The 20,030-nt window shown below is 37.5% G+C and overlaps 1 protein-coding gene across 1 annotated transcript in view; it reads left to right on the top strand.

Annotated features, from left to right (window-relative positions):
• DIAPH1 (diaphanous related formin 1) overlaps window positions 1–20,030 on the top strand; it is an 83,017-nt gene that overhangs the window by 15,949 nt on the left and 47,038 nt on the right. Inside the window, exons 2-9 of the mRNA XM_072630611.1 lie at window positions 8,137–8,163; window positions 9,413–9,568; window positions 12,730–12,831; window positions 14,002–14,132; window positions 14,248–14,334; window positions 18,201–18,264; window positions 19,134–19,273; window positions 19,741–19,849. Of these exons, the coding sequence (XP_072486712.1) occupies window positions 8,137–8,163; window positions 9,413–9,568; window positions 12,730–12,831; window positions 14,002–14,132; window positions 14,248–14,334; window positions 18,201–18,264; window positions 19,134–19,273; window positions 19,741–19,849 (816 nt within the window). The remainder of the gene's footprint in view (window positions 1–8,136; window positions 8,164–9,412; window positions 9,569–12,729; window positions 12,832–14,001; window positions 14,133–14,247; window positions 14,335–18,200; window positions 18,265–19,133; window positions 19,274–19,740; window positions 19,850–20,030) is intronic.

Raw genomic sequence — 20,030 nt, 5'->3', positions numbered from 1 at the left:
TGACTTTATGAGAAACCAAGAAATCACAAAACAAAACCAAAAGAATGAAAAAATGGAAGTTAATGTGAAATATCTCATTGGAAAAACAACTGACCTGGAAAATAGATCCAGGAGAGACAATTTAAAAATTATGGGACTACCTGAAAGCCATGATCAAAAAAAGAGCCTAGACATCATCTTTCATGAAATTATCAAGGAAAACTGCCCTGATATTCTAGAACCAGAGGGCAAAATAAGTATTCAAGGAATCCACCGATCACCTTCTGAAAGAGATCCAAAAAGAGAAACTCCTAGGAACATTGTGGCCAAATTCCATAGTTCCCTGGTCAAGGAGAAAATACTACAAGCAGCTAGAAAGAAGCAATTCAAGTATTGTGAAAGTACAATCAGGATAACACAAGATCTAGCAGCTTCTACGTTAAGAGATCGAAGGGCGTGGAATATGAGATTCCAGAAGTCAAAGGGACTAGGACTAAAACCAAGAATCACCATTCTAACAATCCATGGCTTCAGTCACTCACAGTTTAGAGGCTAGTTCCATCCATCCATCCATTCTTAAGGTGTAGACTTGGAGGGCAGAGTATATGCCTGTAACCTCTGTGGAGGCTGGTCAAGATGCTAATGTCTGATTAGGTTTTCCCCTTACTCAGTAAACTCCAGTGGCCCCCTTTTTCCTTCAGCATCAAATATGAAATCCTATGTTTGGCTTTTAAAACCTGCTCCCCTTTTATTTTCTCAGTCTTTTCGTACTACTTACTCTTCCCATATACTCTTCAATCTTTGCTATTCCCCCCAAGAGACACTCCATCTCCCAACTCCCTGAACTTTCATTTCACCCATGCCTAGAAGGTTCTCTTATCTCTTCCTCCTGGCTTCCCTGGCTTCTTTCAAGTCTCAGCTAAAATCCTGCCTTCTGCAAAAAGCCTGTCCCAGTTCCCATAATGCTAGTGTCTTCCCTCTGTAATTATTTCCAGTTTATCTAGTATGTATCTTGTTTGTACATGACTGTTTGCATGTTGTCTCTCCCATTTGATTGTGAGCTCAGGTTTTAGCACAGTGCCTGGCACGTAGTAAGATGCTTAATAAATGCTTGTTGACTTGACTCCACAATTTCTTTTTTAAAAAAGTTTTATTGGTGCTTTTTAGGTTGCTTTCATTTCCTAGTACCCCCTTGCCTCACCGTAAAACTCTCCCTTGTAACAAAGTATAGTTAAGCAAGCAAACTGACCCATTGATCATATTGGACATCATATGCCTCATTCCTCACCTTTAATCTGCTACCTCTCCACGGACCAGAGAGTGTTATTTTATCATTAATCCTCTGTTGTCAAGATTGGCCATTGAACTGTTGTGACATTTTAGCCTTGTCAGTTCATATAAATCTCAATTTACTCTGAATTCCTCATATTTGTTTCTTACATTGCCATGATATGTTGTTACTAATTAGAACAGTTTATATAGTAACAGTATCGTAAAGATACACAACTATGAGAGACTTAAAATCTCAGAAATGGCCAACTGTGATTCCAGAGGACTGATGATCTCTCCTACCCACATTCTGACCAAAAAAGTGATATATTTAATATATAGAATGATACTTATGTTTTGAACATATTGAATGTGGAAATATTTTTTACTATGCATATTTGTTGCGGGGGTTTTGTATTTGTTTTTTTTCTTTTAAATTGGGATAATGATGGAAAGGAAAGAAAATAAATTATTTGAATTTTTAAAAATAAGTTACATTTACATACTATAATTTGTTTAGCTTCTTCACCATGTATTTCCAAGGATTTTTTTTTCCCCCAGAACTTACTGTGATTGATTTCCTTTGGCTACATACACACTAAGAAGAATTGAATGACTTTTCCTATGTAATTCTCAATTCTTTTCTAAGCACTGGACCAACTCACAGCTCTACTAGTGGTGATAGTTCTGTCCTACTATTAATCTCTCTGATATTAAACATCACTCTGACTTTTTAAAAAATCATTTTTACTAGTCTGGGAAAACTTTAGATTTTTAAAAATTTGTTTTTCTCTTATTAGTGCTATGGAGCAATTTTTTAATATGGTTGTTGATAATTTGTGTTTCTTCTGAGAACTGTTCATATCTTTTGACATCTTTTCAAGTGAATGTTTCTTGGTCTTATTTATTTGTGTTAATTCCCTATATATCTTTTTATTTGTCTTATTTATTTAATTCCCTGTGTATCTTAAATCTGACATTTAATGTAAAGTACTTAATTGTTCTCATGAAATACAGTAATGAAGAATGGAAATATGATGTACATCATAACCTCTGACCGTGATTTGGTAATCCTCTCATGTTAGAGTTCTAGTAATACACTGTGACTAAAGAAACTCCCTGTTCTTGAAGGAAGATACTATCCTCAAGTTATTTAGTTCAGTTTGTTTGACTTTACACAGAAACCTGTTTTTGGTATCATGATGTATCTTTGCTTCCTAGGGAAACTGTCATGAAGGAATGAGTTAGGATACATACTTTAATTAATTATAAGATTCCTTTTGCCACCCAAACTGCAGATATTATTGTTTGCATTGCAAAATTGTCATGTGGTAACTGACTCAGAACCCTGAACTTATTACTCTTTACCCTGAAGAGAATGTAGGGATAACTTTCTGTCAAGGTGGCTGATGATCCTGGCATATAGCCGTGATCAGAAATACACAGTACCCAGATATCTGTGTGGTACTGTGGACTCTAAATCTGGTACATCTCTGAGTGCTGTGTTGATTTTATAAAATTTGTTGAATTTAAGGAATTTCTATCTTTGTTCCAGGTAAAATCTTACCACTTTAACATTCTAGTCAGTTAAACGAAACTATTTCCATGTCCCAGGTAATAACCTTTAGTTTTTCTGGCTTCTGAAATTTTATATAGAAAAGTCTTGTAGAGTAGATGTCTTTAAAAGATTTGATTCTTGTAATTCAGTGTTTTTCTTCAGTAAGTATATTTGTATGCTAGGAAGTAGTGATATGCAGAGTAGAGGAGATAGGAGAGGTAAAATAGTTCAGCCAAACCAGGTCAAAAGAAGTAGATTGGAAGGATTTGGGACAGCACCAGGAGGGAAGGGTGTCAGTGGGATGAATGCAGAGGGGAGTTGTTGTCATTGAAAACAAGAGCTTCAAAGGAAATACTAATTTATTGACTCATCAGGTTATTAAGTGCTTACTGTTCACAAGGCACTATGGTAGGCCCTAGGGATATCAAAGACAGAAAAAAATTGAGACAATTCTTGTCCTTAAAGGAATTAACACCATTATCTTTTTTGGTGGGGGAGAAGGGGGTATGGTGAAGGTGGGAAGAGGGACAATATGTATACAGATGAATGATTACAAAATATATAAATAGTCATCTTGGCTGGAAGGGAAGGTACTAACAACTGGAGAGAACAGGAAAGGTCTCCTGTAAGAATTGGCATGAAGTTAGGGATTTTGAGAAGTGGAAGTGGGAGCTAACCTGAACCAAAGAAATGGAAGTCAGGTGTGGGAGGAGAATAGCAAGTAGACCATTTTGGCTCTAACCAAGACCGCCTAAGGGGAGAAATGTGTAGTAAACTTGAAAAAGTAGACTAGAGTCAGATCGTAAAGGACGTTAGATGCCAAACAGAGGAATTTATATTTTATCTCAGGGACAATAGAAGCTACTGAAGCTTCTGGAGAGGAGGAATGATATAGTCAGATCTGTGATTTAGGAATATTAGTTAAACAGTTGTATGGAAGTTGAATTTTGTGAGGAGAGAGACATAAGATACAAAGCATAATTAAAAGGCTCTTGAAGCAGTCCAGGCAGAAGTGATCAAGGCCGGAATTAAAGTAGAGGCAAGTAGAAAGAAAGAATATTTGTAAGACATGTTGTGGAAGTAGAAGGGGCAAGACCTTTTGATATGAGGGAGGAAGGAAAATGAAGAGTTAAGAGTGACACAGACTGTGAACCTGAATGACTGGGAGGTTGGTAGTGCCATCAGCAGACGGAGAAAAGTTAGGAAGAGTTGGTATGGGGAAGAGGAATAAGATAAGAAATTCTGTTTTGAGTATATTGAAGTGCCTATTATGATGTACAGTTGGAAGTGTCCAATAAACAGTTGGAGATATGAGAATGAAGGTCAGTAAAGAGATTAAGACAAAATCTTCTACCTAGAGATAATAATTAAATCCATGGAAACTGATGCAATCACAAAGAGAACGTATAGAGAGAAAGAAGAGGATCCAGGACTGAGCTGTGGGCGATATCAAAAGTAAAGTACATGGATGGTGATCCACTAAAGGAGACTGAGAAGGAGGGGTCAGATAGGTAGGAGAAAGACCAAGGAATAGTGTCATAAAAACCCTAGAAGAAGTATGCAAGACGAGAAGTAGTAATGTTAAATGCTGCAGAAAGATCGAGAAGGATGAGTCAGTAAATAGTTAATAAATATTTCTTAAGTAACCCACCATGTTAGAGACGTGGTTAATTCCTGAGGATACAAAAAAAAAGTCAAAAGACAGTTCCTGCTTTCAGGGTGTTTGAAGTCTGTTGGAGGATCTCACAGTCTTGTGGTTGAGAAATGAGAAAAGACTGGCTGTCAAAATGAGTAGGTTAAGAGTTTATTGGTAGTTTTGGAAAGAACCGTTTCCAGATTTCAAGGGATTGAAAACTGAGAGAGGAGAGGAAGTGAAGGCAATATATGCGTATGGATTTTTTTTAGGAGTTTGAAAAGGAGGAGAGCTATTAGATAATATTTTGAAGGTGATGAGTCAAGAAGGAATTGAGTTTGTTTTGAAGAATGAAGGAAATCTAGGCATATTTATAGACAGCAGGAAGGGAATCAGTAGATAGGGAAAGATTGAGGGTTGAAGATAGGTAATAATTGAGACAACAATAAACAATTGGGTGAAAGGGTTAGAATCAAGAACATACACACATATGTAGAGGAATGAAGGGGGAAGAAAGATCACCAGTTCATCAGAAACTAGAACAAGGGAGGGGAGAATGAGTAATGCTGCAAAGGACTTTTTAGATACTCAATAGGGGAGCGGAAGAAGCTCAGTCTCTATTTTCTCAGTAAACTGTGAGACAAGCTCCTCTGCTGATAGTAGGTGGGATAGAGATGAGGCTTGGTGTAGAAGATAGGAGGACATTTTAGACATAGATAGGGTTAAGAGTTAGTTTACTATTATCTGCTCTTTCATGTTCCGTAGGACCACTTTTTTCAAGATTCTGGGGAACCTACCAAAAAAAGTTCATTAATATAACAAAGAATCCCGAAAGGAATCTGTATTTGAAAATACAATGTGTTTAAAGCTTTTTAACTTGGAAGCTTTAAAATTTTCCAAATAACAAGTAAGCAATACCCCACACTTCACTATGTTGGGTTCCATTCAAATCTAATTTGACAGATTGTGTTGTTATCCTGTCAAGTTCTTGAAAATGTGATTTTTACCTGCTACTTTGTTTGTAGTTTGTCTCTGCCCTCTGCTGGAGTGTTAGGATTATGACAGATATAAACAGCCTTTCATTCATTAATGAAATGAGAGAGAGAAAGAGAGAGAGAGAGAGAGAGAGAGTATATATGTGTGTGTGTGCGCGCGCGCGCGCGCGCGCGTGCTTAAAACTAGTGAAAATAGAATACTTACAGTTTTGGAGAAGATACTTTGTTACAAACCCAGAGGCAAGAATTCATGAAAATTCATAAGTAGTGGAGATAATACTAGATTAAGAATGTGGAGACCTAAATGTTAGACCTAGTTCTGCCATCTACCCAGCTATATGACTTAGAGCAAATTGCTTAAACCTTAACATTATGCCTTGTTTGTTTTTAATTGCAAAGTTGAAGGACTTGGACTACATGCTTTTACTGTTCCCTTCCGACTTAAAAATATTGTCTGATTCTAGGCTTCTTTCACTATCTAGCACCTTTAGGTACTGTGGGAGATAGAGAAGAGGCATAAGATACTATTTCTGTCTTAATGCATTTAAAATCTAGTTGGGAAGACAGAACTAACATAGAAAATAATTGGCTTTAGGCTGCAAGGGACCTCAGAGTTTCTCTAGTCCAACCTCATTTTACAGATGAGGAAACTGAAACTCTAGGAATTTAATGACTAGAGAATGATTAAGTGTTGAATTTTGTTACTGAGTATAAGTAAATAGAGAAGAAACAGTTATGTGTTGGTGAGAGTATTTTCAGAACAGATAAAGGAAGGACTTGAATTAGGTCTCGAGTGAGAAATAAGATTAAAATAATCCCAGGAGGGATGTGTTCAAATGTGCAAAATATACATTGAGAAATAGTGGAAAAAATTAAGTGTTGAATAAGACCGATTCTAGAGGAAAGGCCACATTTTAGACTTGATGTGCTAAGTAAATAGAAGGAAGCCAAAGCTACTGGAGTAAGAGCATGACTGACACAATGAAAGTAGTCTTTCAGGAGTATTATACTCCAAATAGTGTGGAGAGCAAAGAGGTCAGCTCTTTCAGTGATTCAGACAGGACAAAGATAATAGTAGCTGGAATGGAAAAGAAAGGGTGAATCTAAAAATCATTTCAGAGAAAGAAATGGCAGAATTTAGTGCAGAATACATATGGAAGATGATGATCCATAGAGCATATGGAAGATAAATGGTTCACTTTTTCTTTCAGGGGTTCTGGGTTCCTTTCCCTTTACTTGAGTTATGACTATGAATAATTCAGCTACATAAGGGATCCTTTTAATCAGGACAACCTGTGGTATTTTTTCATTGTTCAGTTTTTTTTTCAATCATGTCTGACTCTTTGTGACCCTGTTTAGTTTTCTTAACAAACCTGACACAGGACAATGGAGGTTTTCCATTTCCTTCTCCAGCTCACTTTACAGATGAGACAAACAGAATTAAGTGACTTTCCCAGAATCATACAGCTAGTTAGTGTCTGAGGCTGGATTTGAATTCATGAGATGGGTCTTTCTGGTTCCAGGCCTGGCACTCTACTGCACTGTCTAGCAGCCCAACTTAGGGGATACATTACAGCCATTTAAGGTATTATCTGTTCTGGCAGTGGACTTTGAGTTCTAGGGAAGAGCATTGAAAACAGTACTGTTTTAAGATCAAAAGTAGATTTGCATTGGCCGTACCCTCCCTACTTCAGGTACCAAGAGTTGTGTTTACCCCACTTGACTTTGTGGTTGCTAGTAGGGACTTGTGGTTAGAAGGCTTTTTCAGTGATATTTCCCAGGTGGGCAATCCCACAGAGAATCCCGGGGCATTGAACAAGGTTCTCTGAATAGGATCATGGATCTGGAGCTAGAAGGAATCTCAGAGGTTATCTAATCTAATCCTCCCATTTTACAGATGAGGAAGCAAGTTCAGAAAAGTTGTGACTTGGACAAAGTCAGAGAGGTAGGAAGCATCAGAGGCAGGTTTTGAATCCGGGTCCTCTTACTCTAGAGTTCATCTTTCTACTTTAGTATGCAGTAAGTAACTTCAAACTAAAAGAATCTAGACACTTTGCCTGAGAACCTAGGTTTTCCTTGAGAACAAAATTTAAACTCATCTCTTACTGATTCAGGAATATGAGGTGAAACATAAAGGTATCATGTAGCAATGCTTGTTAGTGAGGTTTCAAAACCCTCCTGTGGATCACATCTCTGGGATGGAGTAACAAGATTCAGAGAGGGTAGGCAGTCATGGCAAGCATAGGTTTGTTACTGTTTCCCTTTGTTATACCTTACCTATAAGGAGGCTGGCTTTCCTCTCCCTTTTGGGGAAAAGGGTATCTATAAGAGTGGTAATTCAAGGAGCATTTGCTCTGTTACCATATATTACTGTTAGAAGAGGAGTTGGGATTAAGGTTAGATGAGAACAGAGGGGATCTGTAGAAGTAGATCATCTAGCCTCACTTTTAGCTTCTTTACTGAAAAAGGTATGTGCATCTCTCCTTCAGACTTTCTCTTCCCCATTGCCATCCTGAGTCTTAACCCCAACCAGGGGATAGTTTGCTAGTTTCTTCTTTGTAATCAGTTGAGGATGTGGGGATATAACAGATCTTTTCCCATTGTTTTCTCTTCTCTTTCCCTAATCCATCTTGTGCTTATAGTGTTTTCTTACATTTCACTAAACTGTCTCCCTCTTTTTCCTCCTTTCTTCTGTTTCATAGACTTTGAAGCGGCTCATGGCAGATGAGGTAAGGTGATTTTATTCTGCATGTAGTTTTCATAGTTCACTTCCTATTCTATGATGATTACCATTTGTTAGATCATATTTCCATGTATACGTGCTTTCCAGTACTACGTAACGGACATTGTCTTTCTCAAACTTATTCATATGCTTTTCCCTATCCTCTGCTGTGTGTTTGACTTTAATTGCATGTGCTTTTTCTCTGGCATATATGGTGCCCATAGAAAGTTCATCATCTTCAAGATTAAAATGGTATCCTTAAACTCTGAACTATCTGCTTGTTTAAGATGGGCATTAACCAGTTTTAAGACCCTAAATATAGTTGCAAGTATTCATAATTAACAATTGCATGAGGAGTAACTGCTGCAGCTTATTGATGATTCTTTTGGCAGTTGTGCTTGGGGCTTGTTAGTGAACATACTATAATTTTTCTCTGCCAGGGATGGTCCATGAATACTTGAAGATTAGATTCCAGTTAATTCTGGAATATAAATGAAGACAGTGCATGTGCATCCAAGAAAAGGAGTTCAGGCTGAAGTTCACACTATTATTTGTAGGTCATCCAACCAGCAGAGAGGGCTGAGCTTCATTTGAAACTTCCTATTGAGTTCTTATTGCTTATATAACACTTACTTATATAGCTGTGGGCTAAACAGAATTAAGTAAATGACAGTCCTTTTCTCCATGGAATTTGCTCAGATATTTTATACTAGAAGGATTGGAATTTAAGAATACTTTGAAGGACCAAGCAAATTTTTGTGTCAGTTAATACTCCTGGTCCTTTTAGTTAAAGGCTGTGGTCCTGCATAGCTTTGGATTTGGCAGAGAAGTTCTGCAAGGGCCTGGTTTCCCCTCTTGCTGGTACTTGAGGGAAATAATGTATAATTATTATAATATATATATGTAACATATAATAATAGTACAGATAGGTTAGAATATTAGGTCTTAGCTCTATTGAAGCTAGAACTTAGTGGAAGGTAAAGAAAGTATTAATTCTACTTTAAAAGAGGCGTTAAGTCTCAATAGTACCCTCAACTTTGAACAAAATGTGCAGTGATGGGGTTAGCTTGTCATGAAGTCCTTTGATAGTAGTTAGATCCATTTCATAATAGAAAAATCCTGGAATTGGGTTGAGGTCTCCTGTCACTGACCCCTCAGAGCCATGGGTGCATAAGGCCTTAGATAATTGGCTACATGATGTGGTTTTTAGTGCATAGGTAAAGCTGGATCATTGCCAATTTTATTTCTCTTTTTAGCTGGAGAGATTTACCAGCATGAGGATAAAGAAAGAAAAAGAAAAGCCCAATTCTGCTCATAGGAATTCATCTGCATTCTATGGTGAAGATCCTTCTGCACAGTCGCTTCAGGACATCTCAGATGAACAAGTGTTATGCCTTTTTGAACAGATGCTGGTAAGTTCATAACCCTGAGACAAATTGTTTATCTCTGAAAATGTATCACTGGATGTGATATGGCCCTCTCCACACAGTACTTCCTCAGTGAAGCTTTCTGGCACTATTACAAGAATCTTAGGTTTAACTGGGTACTAGAACACTAGAATGTTCAAGGACTAGCTCACTTCTTTGAGTTAGGCTTTGTACTTTATTGGCCATTTTCTTAAAGCTCAGGTCGGATATAGTTATGTGTGGAGAAAATATTCAGATTTTATTGATGAGCAGAGCTAGTGTCTGAGAGCATCTGCTGCGGGAGAGAATGAAACATTCATAAACAAGCAAGTGAGATACAGGGAAGTCACAGACTTAATCATGAATCTGGTAAGAGAACTCAGAGTGATTCTTCAGCTCATACCAAAGTCATTAGACAAACATGCTTTGCAGATTGGGACCAGCAACAGCTGATGGGTTTTATATAATAGAGGTTTTTAAAAATGTGTTTATTTTTTTTTGCATTATTTAGCACACAGTTTACTAAGCTGTAAGTTTTGGTAGGGAACCATCTTATCCAAACTTTACATCTGTCCTGGTGCCTGGTATGGTGTTCTGCTTTCGTTAGGACTTGATAAATGTTATTTGAATTAAATAAGCAGAAAAAGGACAAGTTAATCATAGCTTTTGGGGAGTTGGAAGATTCTTTCATAAGCGTACACAAGACTATAATATTTTATATTATTATAATATATTATATTTATATTATATATATTATATGTCTATATGCTGTATGGGTATAACTCTGCTTAAACATAATGGTATAATGAACAAGGCTTGGGTTTGAATCCTAGTCTTGATACTTGATAGCTGTATGATCATGAATATAAATCATTTAATCTCTTAGCCTCATTTTTTTTCTCCTGTAAAATGAGGATAATAATAGTTGCTCCACCTACCTCATAGGTTGATGGGGAGGAAAATATTTTAAAAAATAATCTTTTAAAATACGAAACTGCAGATCTCTGTTACATACAGATTGCTTTTCTTTTTTTTTTTTAAAGCATAGAATAAATTCAACATGTTAATTTCAAGGCTCTCCTGTTTGAACTTCTTTGGTTCTCTTCTGTGCATTTAAAAGACAAAGTTTCAAAGGACACCTCCCCTTTTTTTTTTGGCATCACTATCACCTTTCTCCCCCATTTAAAACAACAGCAGCAGCAACAACCCAATCCTTCCATACTGAAAAGTGAGCATAGTTAATAAAACAGATCCATACACTGGTCATGACTGAAAATATATACATATCTTATTCTTCACTTCAAGTGTATTACCTCTCTGTCAGGAGTTGGGTAGCATACTTAATCATATGTCCTTTTAGGGTCTTGGTTGTTGCATTAGTAAGAGTTCTTAAGATTTTCAAAGCTTTTTTCTTTACAGTGTTGTATAAATTTTTCTTCATTCTGCTTATTTTCCTGTGCATTCGTTCTTGTAGATGTTCCCTGGTTTCTTTTAATCCTTTCCTTTCATCATTTTAAAAAATGCAGTAATATTTTATCACACTTATATGTCAAAATTTGCTTAGCTATTTATTCCCCAACTGATGACCATCCCCTTAGTCTCTAGTTCTTTGGTGAAATAATACATCATTACATCCATGTACCACAACTTATTTAAATATTGCCTAGTTGATGGACATCTCCTTTGTTTCCAGGTATTTGGTACTACAAAAGAGTGCTGATATAAATATTTTGGTCTATATGAGACCTTTCCTGACTTTGAATATACCAACATGCTATTCTTAATTGTTATTGAACAGAGAGAGCAGATCAGTTTTGCAAATTTCACTTAGGAGTTTTGTGTAGGAGTAACTTATTTCTGAGATTCACCTGTATCTAGGTCATTGGACTCAGGGAGACCTGAGATAAAATCCTGTCTCAGAAATTTTCTAGCTGTATGACTCTGGGCATGTCCCTTAAACTTTTGCATAGTCTCAGCTTCATCATCTGTAAAATGGAGATGAATTATAGCACTTCTTTCACAGGGTTCTTGTCAGGAACAAATAAGATAGTATTTTAATAGCATTTTTACATGCTTTGCAAAGAATTATATAAATAATAGCTATTTTTTAAAAGATAAGATTTCTGAAGTTCATAACAGGACTGAGTGTATGCTGTGTCATTGGGGGTAGAAGACCATGACTGTAGTTGTTGGGACACTTCGGGTTTTTTTTCCCAAACCAAAAGCATGCCTGGAAAAGACTGAGAAACTTAGTTAATGTTTGCTGTTCTGGGAACCAGTTTCTTTCTCAGAAAAAGAATTGTTTGTTCTAGACAGAATGGAACCTTTGCAGACTTAACTAAATGGTTTCCTAAATATGTCCTCACTTGTGCCTGCAGTGAATATATGGTGTTTTTGGTTTTCATAGACTATAACATTTTACAGAAAAATAATATTGGTTGAGACAGGCAGAATGTTTCCTGTGTGGTAGGAATGCATTCTTCTGAATATTATAAATGTAATGTGTTGGATTGAATTTTAACTTTTTCAGGTATAAAGTAGAATAAATAATTACTTTAACTTCATGACAATGTCAAGGTATGGGATGAGGGTATGTGGAATTCCAATTAGCCAAATTGACAATAGAGCTTGCTTCCTGGTGAGGTGACTCCCACTAAGATTTTTTTGTCCTAATGTCAGGTTTGGTAGATACACTCTGGACTCATGCTCTTCTTCTTTACCAATGTGCACTTAACACATACACAAGCTTTTTATTGTGATTGTGACCACTAAAGACTTCTTACACTGAGGTACATGCTGTCATCTATGATGGGCTAATCATTTTCTCCCTGTAGGAGCCAATAGTATCTTATATTGTCATTGTGCCCTTTAGCCTAGTCTCTACAAGAAGGAAAAGTTGGTTTAGGTTAAGATAATCCAGGGAGAGCTACCAAATTAGCCTGTGGAATGACAGTTCTCAGTGTAATATAGTGTAAGATAGAAAGTTTATCTTCCTGGTGGGAGAGCTATGCCATATGAAGAGGTTTAGTCTCTAGAGAAAGGAATGATGAATTTATTTAGTGAGCTTTTTAGTGTACAGAGCATTCCACTAAGGGCACTAAATACAGAACCCTGTAAATATGTAGAGCATCAGAGCTGATCTTGTTTTCTACTTTTTTACCCTCCAGGTGGATATGAACCTGAACGAGGAGAAACAACAACCTTTGAGAGAGAAAGACATCATCATCAAGAGGGAGATGGTGGCCCAGTACTTGCACACCTCAAAGGCAGTGAGTTTTCTTTAAAAAAATAATGTATATGTGTGTATATATAATATATGTATTTTTAGCATTCATTTTAAAAAAATCTTGAGTTCTAAATTCTCTTCTTCCGTCCCTCCCCCTTAAGAAGGCAAGCAATGTACTATCAGTTATACATGTGAAATCGTGTAGAGCATATTTCCATGTTGCAAAAAAAGGCAAGAAAAGTAAAGTGAAAACATTATGCTTCAGTCTGCATGCAGAGTTTATCAGTTCTCTCTCTGAAGGTTGATAGCATTTTTCATCATGACTCCTTTGGAATTATCTTGGATCATTGTATTGATCAAAGTAACTAAGTCTTTCACAGCTGGTCATTGTTACAATATTGCTGTTACTGTGTACAGTATTCTCCTGGTTCTGCTCATTTTACTTTGCATTAGTCCATATAAATCTTTCCAGACTTTTCTGAAACGATCTGCCTCATTATTTCTTATAGAACAGTAGTATTCCATCAGAGTAATATACCACAGCTTGTTCAGCCTTTCCCCAATTGATGGGCATTCCTTCACTTTCTAATTCTTTATCAAAGAGCTCTTATAAATATTTTTGTACATATAGGTCCTTTTTCTTTTTCTTTGATCTGTTTGAGGTACAGACCTAGTAGTGGTATTGCTGGTTCAAAGGGTATTCATAGTTTTATAATCCTTTGGGCGTGATTCCAAATTGTTCTCTAGAATTGTTGAGCTAATTTACAATTCCATCAAAAAATGCATTAGTGTCCTAATTTTTCCATATCCCCTCCATTTTTCATTTTCCCTTTATGTCATGTTATCCAATCTGATAGGTGTGATGTGGTACCTCAGAGTTGTTTTAATTTGCATTTCTCTAATCAATAGGGATTTAGATGATTTAGAGTATTTTTTGTATGGTTATAGATAGCTTTGATTTCTTCATCTGAAAACTGCCTATTTATATCCTTTGACCATTTATCAACTGGGGAATGATTCTTATTTTTGTAAATTTGACTCAGTTCCTTATATATTTGAGAAAGAACCCTATATCAAAGAAACTTGCCATAAATTCCACCCGTCGTACCCCCCCCCCCCCCCCCCCCCCCCCCCGCCATGTCCTGAAAAATGTTGTTTAGCTAGTTTTGACTCTTGGATATTGATCTGTTATCTTTGCCTCCTTTCTTTACAGGGTATGAGTCAAAAGGAGAGCTCCAGGTCTGCCATGATGTACATCCAAGAGCTTCGTTCAGGCTTAAAGGATATGCCTCTGCTTAGCTGCCTAGAGTCGCTTCGTGTGTCACTTAACAATAACCCTGTCAGGTGAGAGGCTGGCTTCAATTGGGGAAAGCTAATGTAGAAGTCTGAGAATACGTTATGCTAGGTGCAAGTTGTTAATTTGATTTGACACTGCATTGATTCTGTGTGTTCCTTACAGCTGGGTACAGACCTTTGGAGCTGAGGGCCTTGCATCTTTGTTGGACATACTTAAACGACTCCATGATGAGAGAGAGGAATCTCCTGGGTGAGGGCTCCTGAATCTCTTTGTCTTCTGGAAAGAGGAAAACACAAAATGGACAAAACCTTATATTTTGTGATAGACAACTGTTTTACATGAGATGTAATGAACTGGAAGATTACTCTTAGTTAAAAATGGAGTTTTTCTCTTGGATGGTTAGGGGTAAGGCAAGGTACACGGAAAGGGAGCTGAAAACTAAATTTTAAATAAATACTCTATATCAAACATCTCCCTGGCCTTCTGAAGGCCAGATTATTTTCACTCAAACTAGGAGTTAGGTCTGGATAAATACAGAACTGTCTAGTAAAATCTGTCCTGCCCAGGGTTATCCTTGATTTGGATATCTTTCAAGTACCTGGTAAAGTTCTAGGACTGGGCAAGGAGTATGGGTTAATTTTAGTGCAAGCTTGAAGATTGGGGAACAGGGGAAGTTCCTAGGAACAATTTAGGCTTATGTTGAATCTTGAGCCAAGTAAACCTCCCCAGCTTTGTGATTTTCCTTTAAAAATGGGATGATCCAGAGTGGACCTAAACTACTAGATATGACATACTTTTTGGATGTGGTGCTCCAGGTCTGAGTTTATAGCTATTTATACTCAATATTTTCACTTTCTCACTTCCCACTAACTTCTCAGGCCCTTGGCGATCTGGCTTAGAACCCCACCGTTCTACTGAAACTGTTCTCTCAGAAGTTATGAGTGATTTCCTAACTGCTAAAGCCAATGACCTTTCTTCAGTCTTCATCCTTCTTGCTGTATGTTTTGACACTGTTGACCTTTGCCCCCTCCTCATGCTCACTTCTCATTGGGTATTCATGATACTATCATCTTCTGTTACTCCCATCTATCTGACTATTACTGCTGTCTTTTTTATTTGGACCATTACCCATATCCCATCTTCTTTGCGTGGGTATATCCTGAAATTGTCCTGGTCACTCTTCATCAGTCAGTCAATGAACCTTTATTAAGCATCAACCATATGCCATATGCTAGGGACTAGAGATACAAATACAAAAGTGAAATAGTGCCTGCCCTCAAGAAGCCTACATTCTACTGGGGAGTATAGCATGTTCCCAGATATATAAATACAGGATATATACAGAATAAATGCAAAGTGACTTTGGGGACACTAAAAATGAATAGCTAGTATTTATAGAGTGCTTGGAAAATTTACAAAACACTTAACGAATATCTAATTTTTTTCCTCACAATAAACCTGGAAGTTAGGTGCTAGTATTAGCCCCATTGTACAGATGAGGAAGACAGATTAATTGACTTGCCTAGGGTCACACAGTTTGTAGACATCTGGGACAGGTTTACCTGACTCCAGGTCCAGTTCTTTATTTACTCTAGGAAGTCTTGAAAGGCCAGCCCCAAGTGGCACTTGGGGTAAGCCTTGACAGGAGCTGCAGGTGCCAAGTGTTGGGAGTGAGGAAGGAAAGCATTTCAGACCTAGTGGAGAATCAAAGAAAGGGCACAAGGCAGAAGAAGGAATGTTATATGTAGGAAACAAGGAGTTGGCTGGCCAGCCTGCCTGGAACATAATTTGTGAAGTAGAGTAATCAGCCTGGAAAGGAAAGCTAGAACAGGATTGGTGAAGGGTTTTAAATGGCAATTAGGAATTTGCATTTATCCTAGATCAGAGATTCTTAAGCAGAGAATTGACACATTCAAGCCTAGACTTTAGAAATAATAATTTTGTAGCTGTGTGGAAAATGGTTAGAGAGGGGACAGGCTTGAGGCAGAGAAACCAGTCAGATAGCTAATTCCATAGCCTAGGTGAGCGGTGATGAATTAGAGTGGTTGTTCCCTTTCCCACTCCCTCTCCTGATTTCTTTACCTCACTCCTTAATGTTACTTAAGGAGGTATGTATTGTCATATGGTTCTTATATCTGTGTATTGAGCCACTGTTTCTTTCCTGAGCTTCACCTCTTCAGCAGCAGTTTCTTGCTAGACATCTCCATCTGAACATCCCACAGGCATCTCAAAGTCAGCATGTCCAAAACAGAACTCCTCTGTGTCCTAAAATATACAACTTTTCTTAATTCCCTATTTTTGTCAAATGTACCATCTCTACCACCCTTCAAGGTACCTAGGTTCACGGCCTCAGAGTTAAATTCTCAACTCTTCATGCCCTATATCCAGTTGCCAGATTTTATTGTTTCTACCTCCACAGCTTCTTATCTGTCCACTTACTCCACTCGTATCCATCATCCTAATCCAGGCTCTTATCACTTCTCACCTTGATTTTTAAAAGAGCTACCTTAATTGTTCTCCTTGCCTTGGGTCTTTTCTGTGCCTAATCCATTTTCTATATACCTGCCAGTTAGACATTCCTAAAGTATAGTTGTGACTATCTCATTCTCTTGCTTAAGATGCTTCAGTAGTTCTAGGATAAAATACAAGCCCCTGGCCTAGCATTTAATATCCTTCACAATCTGAATCTAACCTCTTTTTCCAGAATAATTGTGTATTACTTCCTCTTAAACACTCTGTGTTTAGCCAGACTAGCCTACTTGCTATCCCAATAGAGGACATTCCATTTCCTTTCCCATGCCTTTGCCTAGGCTGAGGCTTGCACTCTATTTTTTAGTGTTCTCCCTTCTCTATTTGTATTTTCCCTATGTATATCTTATTATGTACTTATTTGTATGTCTGTTTTTCTGAATAGAATGTAAACTCCTTGAGGGTAGAGACTCTTTGGTTTTTGCCTTAATGTCCCAGTACCTAGTACAGTGCTTTGTTATACATTAGATGATCAATAAATGCTTTTTAATTTAATGAAGTGTAATGGAGTGGTTTTAATCTATTGGACGTTTTTCTAAATAATAATTAGTATTTCACTGAACAGTTGCTTCAAGAATATGGAATTTTATTAATGAGAGACTACTCCTTCCATTGATGTAGTAGCTAACAGCCCTTTTATAACTCAGTAAATAGTCTGAGTTTAATTGACCAAAAAATTCATCATTCTTAAGATGATGATAATATTAAATTTAGCTCAGCTGGATTTCAAACAGTAGGCATGCAGTTTATCATTGGATTGGTATTTAAAGACTTTTCAGATTAGTTGAACCATCCAGAACTTGTAGTCCATACAACACTGAGGTATTGGGATAGGACTTTGGAGAATATGAAAGAAAATTGATGTTGTGGTTCTACTTTCATTAGATTTTTAGCTTTGAAACTGAAGAGAGAAGACAGGACTAACCAGAATCAGGACTTAGGCATCTCTTCAATAACTGCCAAAATAATTGTTGTGAAACATTTGTCTAACCATGTCACTTCCTGCTCTAGAGTCAGTAGCTTTCTAATACCTCTAGGATAAAATACAAATTCCTCATCCTGATATGAAAGCATCTCACAGTCTGGTTCCAACCTAACTTTCCAGCTCCTTCATACTCTCTAGAATTCAGACAAATCATCCTATTTACTGTTCCTCAAACTTGGTGTCCAACCTACTGTGTTTGGAATGCATTCCTTCCTCACCTGTACTTCTAGTTTAAAGTCCTCGACTTCCTTTAAGGTTCAGCTAAAAGACCCTAGGAATTGTTTCCTAATTCCCCTTACTTGTAGGTGCTATTTTCCCTCCTCAAATGATCTTGTCTTTACTCATTTACATATTCCATTTCATTTCCTTCTGTAAAATGTAAAGCTCCTTGAGGATTGGGATTGCCTCTTCTTGGTCTTTGTAGTTACTTCCATAGCAAACACTTAAATGTTTGTTGAAGTGAATGGCTCTGCCCTTTTTATGTCTTTAGGATTTCAGGGCTGTGTTTTGTGTCCCAGTTTAGGAGCCTTTTCTCTGGATGTTGGGAGGGAATGTAGCATTAAAGATATTTCATTGATTGCTTTTTTTTGTGTGTGTGCAGAAGCTACGACAGCCGCAACAAGCATGAGATCATTCGTTGCTTGAAAGCTTTTATGAACAACAAGGTGAGATTTTTTTTTCCCTTTTCTGTCTTCCTATCTCTCCCACATTGCTACCAAGTCCCCTCTCCACTTGGCAACTCCAAAGAGGTAGCCAAGAGCACAAGGTTAAACAACTTTTCATTATACTGGTTCATAACCTATTTTTTCGGTGGCACCTATTTATCCTTTATTAGTCCTTTCCAGCTTAGTTCTCTTTCTCCCTTAATTTTTTTGTCCTGTGCTTTTTAGTTTCCTAACCTGCATATATTGTTTTCGAAAGTCTGACTTCTCTTCTTAATAATAATAAGTAGCATTTATATAGTGCTTACTATATGCCAGGCACTATGTTAAGTACTTTACAAATATTATCTCATTTGATCTTCACAAAAGCCCTGCTATCATGATCCTCATTTTGTAGTTGAAGAAACTGAAGCAAACAGAGGTTGTCACTTGCCCAGGGTCACATATCTAGGAAGTGTCTGAAGCTGGATTTGAACTCAGGTTTTCTTGACCCAAGGCCCAGCACTCTATCCACTCTATCTAACTGTGCCACCTGACTACTTCCTCTCTCATCCCCGTGTAGTCCAGTAATTCTCACATATGCCTGTTATTAGAATCCCCTTATTCTTTCTGCTTTGATTTATAATAAAAAGATAACTTCATCTTAGATTAGTTCTCCCTTCCCTTATTCGTTTGCACTTTTATTTGCATTAATGAGTAGTTCATCTCTATCCTTGGAGAATTTGGGTTCTTGTATCTCTGAAGGAAGAGATTTTTCTTTTCTTGTAGTCTGGGATTCTGCCAAGAAAGAGGCATGGAGTACTGTCCCTTTACATTCTTTCATTTGGCTCTAAAAATCTTCACATCCTTCTTTCCCGTTCTTGCTTTGCCAGTTTGGGATCAAGACAATGTTGGAAACAGAAGAAGGAATCCTGCTGCTGGTCAGAGCCATGGACCCTGCTGTTCCCAATATGATGATTGATGCAGCCAAGCTTCTGTCTGCTCTCTGCATTCTACCACAGCCTGAGGATATGTATGTGACTTGGAATTGTCTTCCTTTCTCATTTCCTTTCCCTTCTTTTTTAAATCCCTGAAAGTATATAGGCTGAAGGAATGGTTTGCTGGAGTACAAGGAAGTGTGCTCAGTTGTTTGGATAGGCTGTGGTTCTACTCAGTATGGAATCTGGTGAATTTCATTCCCAATATAAGAGTCCTAAGTAGAGTGGCTATCTTTAGGAAAAAAAACTCTATATTAGGAGGATTAGTAGAGGATATTCTTTGGTCCACTGTCCCACTTCAGAAAGCCTCTGAGGGATGGAAGCAGTGGTGTGGATATTTTCCTGTGCTTCCAAAAAGATCTTTCTTCTTATGTTGTGTCAAAATAATTATACCCTTTCTTTTTTCTTCTTATCCATGCCTCTGGGGTAGCACCCTGAATAAACTGTCTGCCTTTTTCTCCATCCTTTTCTTATCACCTTTCAACCACTATCTTCAATGCAGGAATGAACGAGTTCTAGAGGCTATGACAGAGCGAGCAGAGATGGAGGAAGTTGACCGATTCCAGCCTCTCTTGGAGGGATTAAAGAGTGGAACCTCCATTGCCCTCAAGGTATATGATCTGAGAGCAGCACCTGCGAAGGAGATACAGGGGGCAGTGTTTCTTGGATCTTCCAGTCTTTCACTAGAACAAATGAAATTTCTTCTTTTTGTATACTTTATGCTAAAGGATAAATATGGGGCTTCTTTCTCAAGAAAGCAGACTTTCTTTGGTGCCACATTTTAGGAAGGAC

The sequence above is a fragment of the Notamacropus eugenii genome, chromosome 1, assembly GCF_028372415.1.
Source record: "Notamacropus eugenii isolate mMacEug1 chromosome 1, mMacEug1.pri_v2, whole genome shotgun sequence".
NCBI lineage: Eukaryota > Metazoa > Chordata > Mammalia > Diprotodontia > Macropodidae > Notamacropus > Notamacropus eugenii.
Note: the sequence above shows the minus strand (reverse complement) of the source record. Positions and strands in the feature narration are given on the sequence as shown.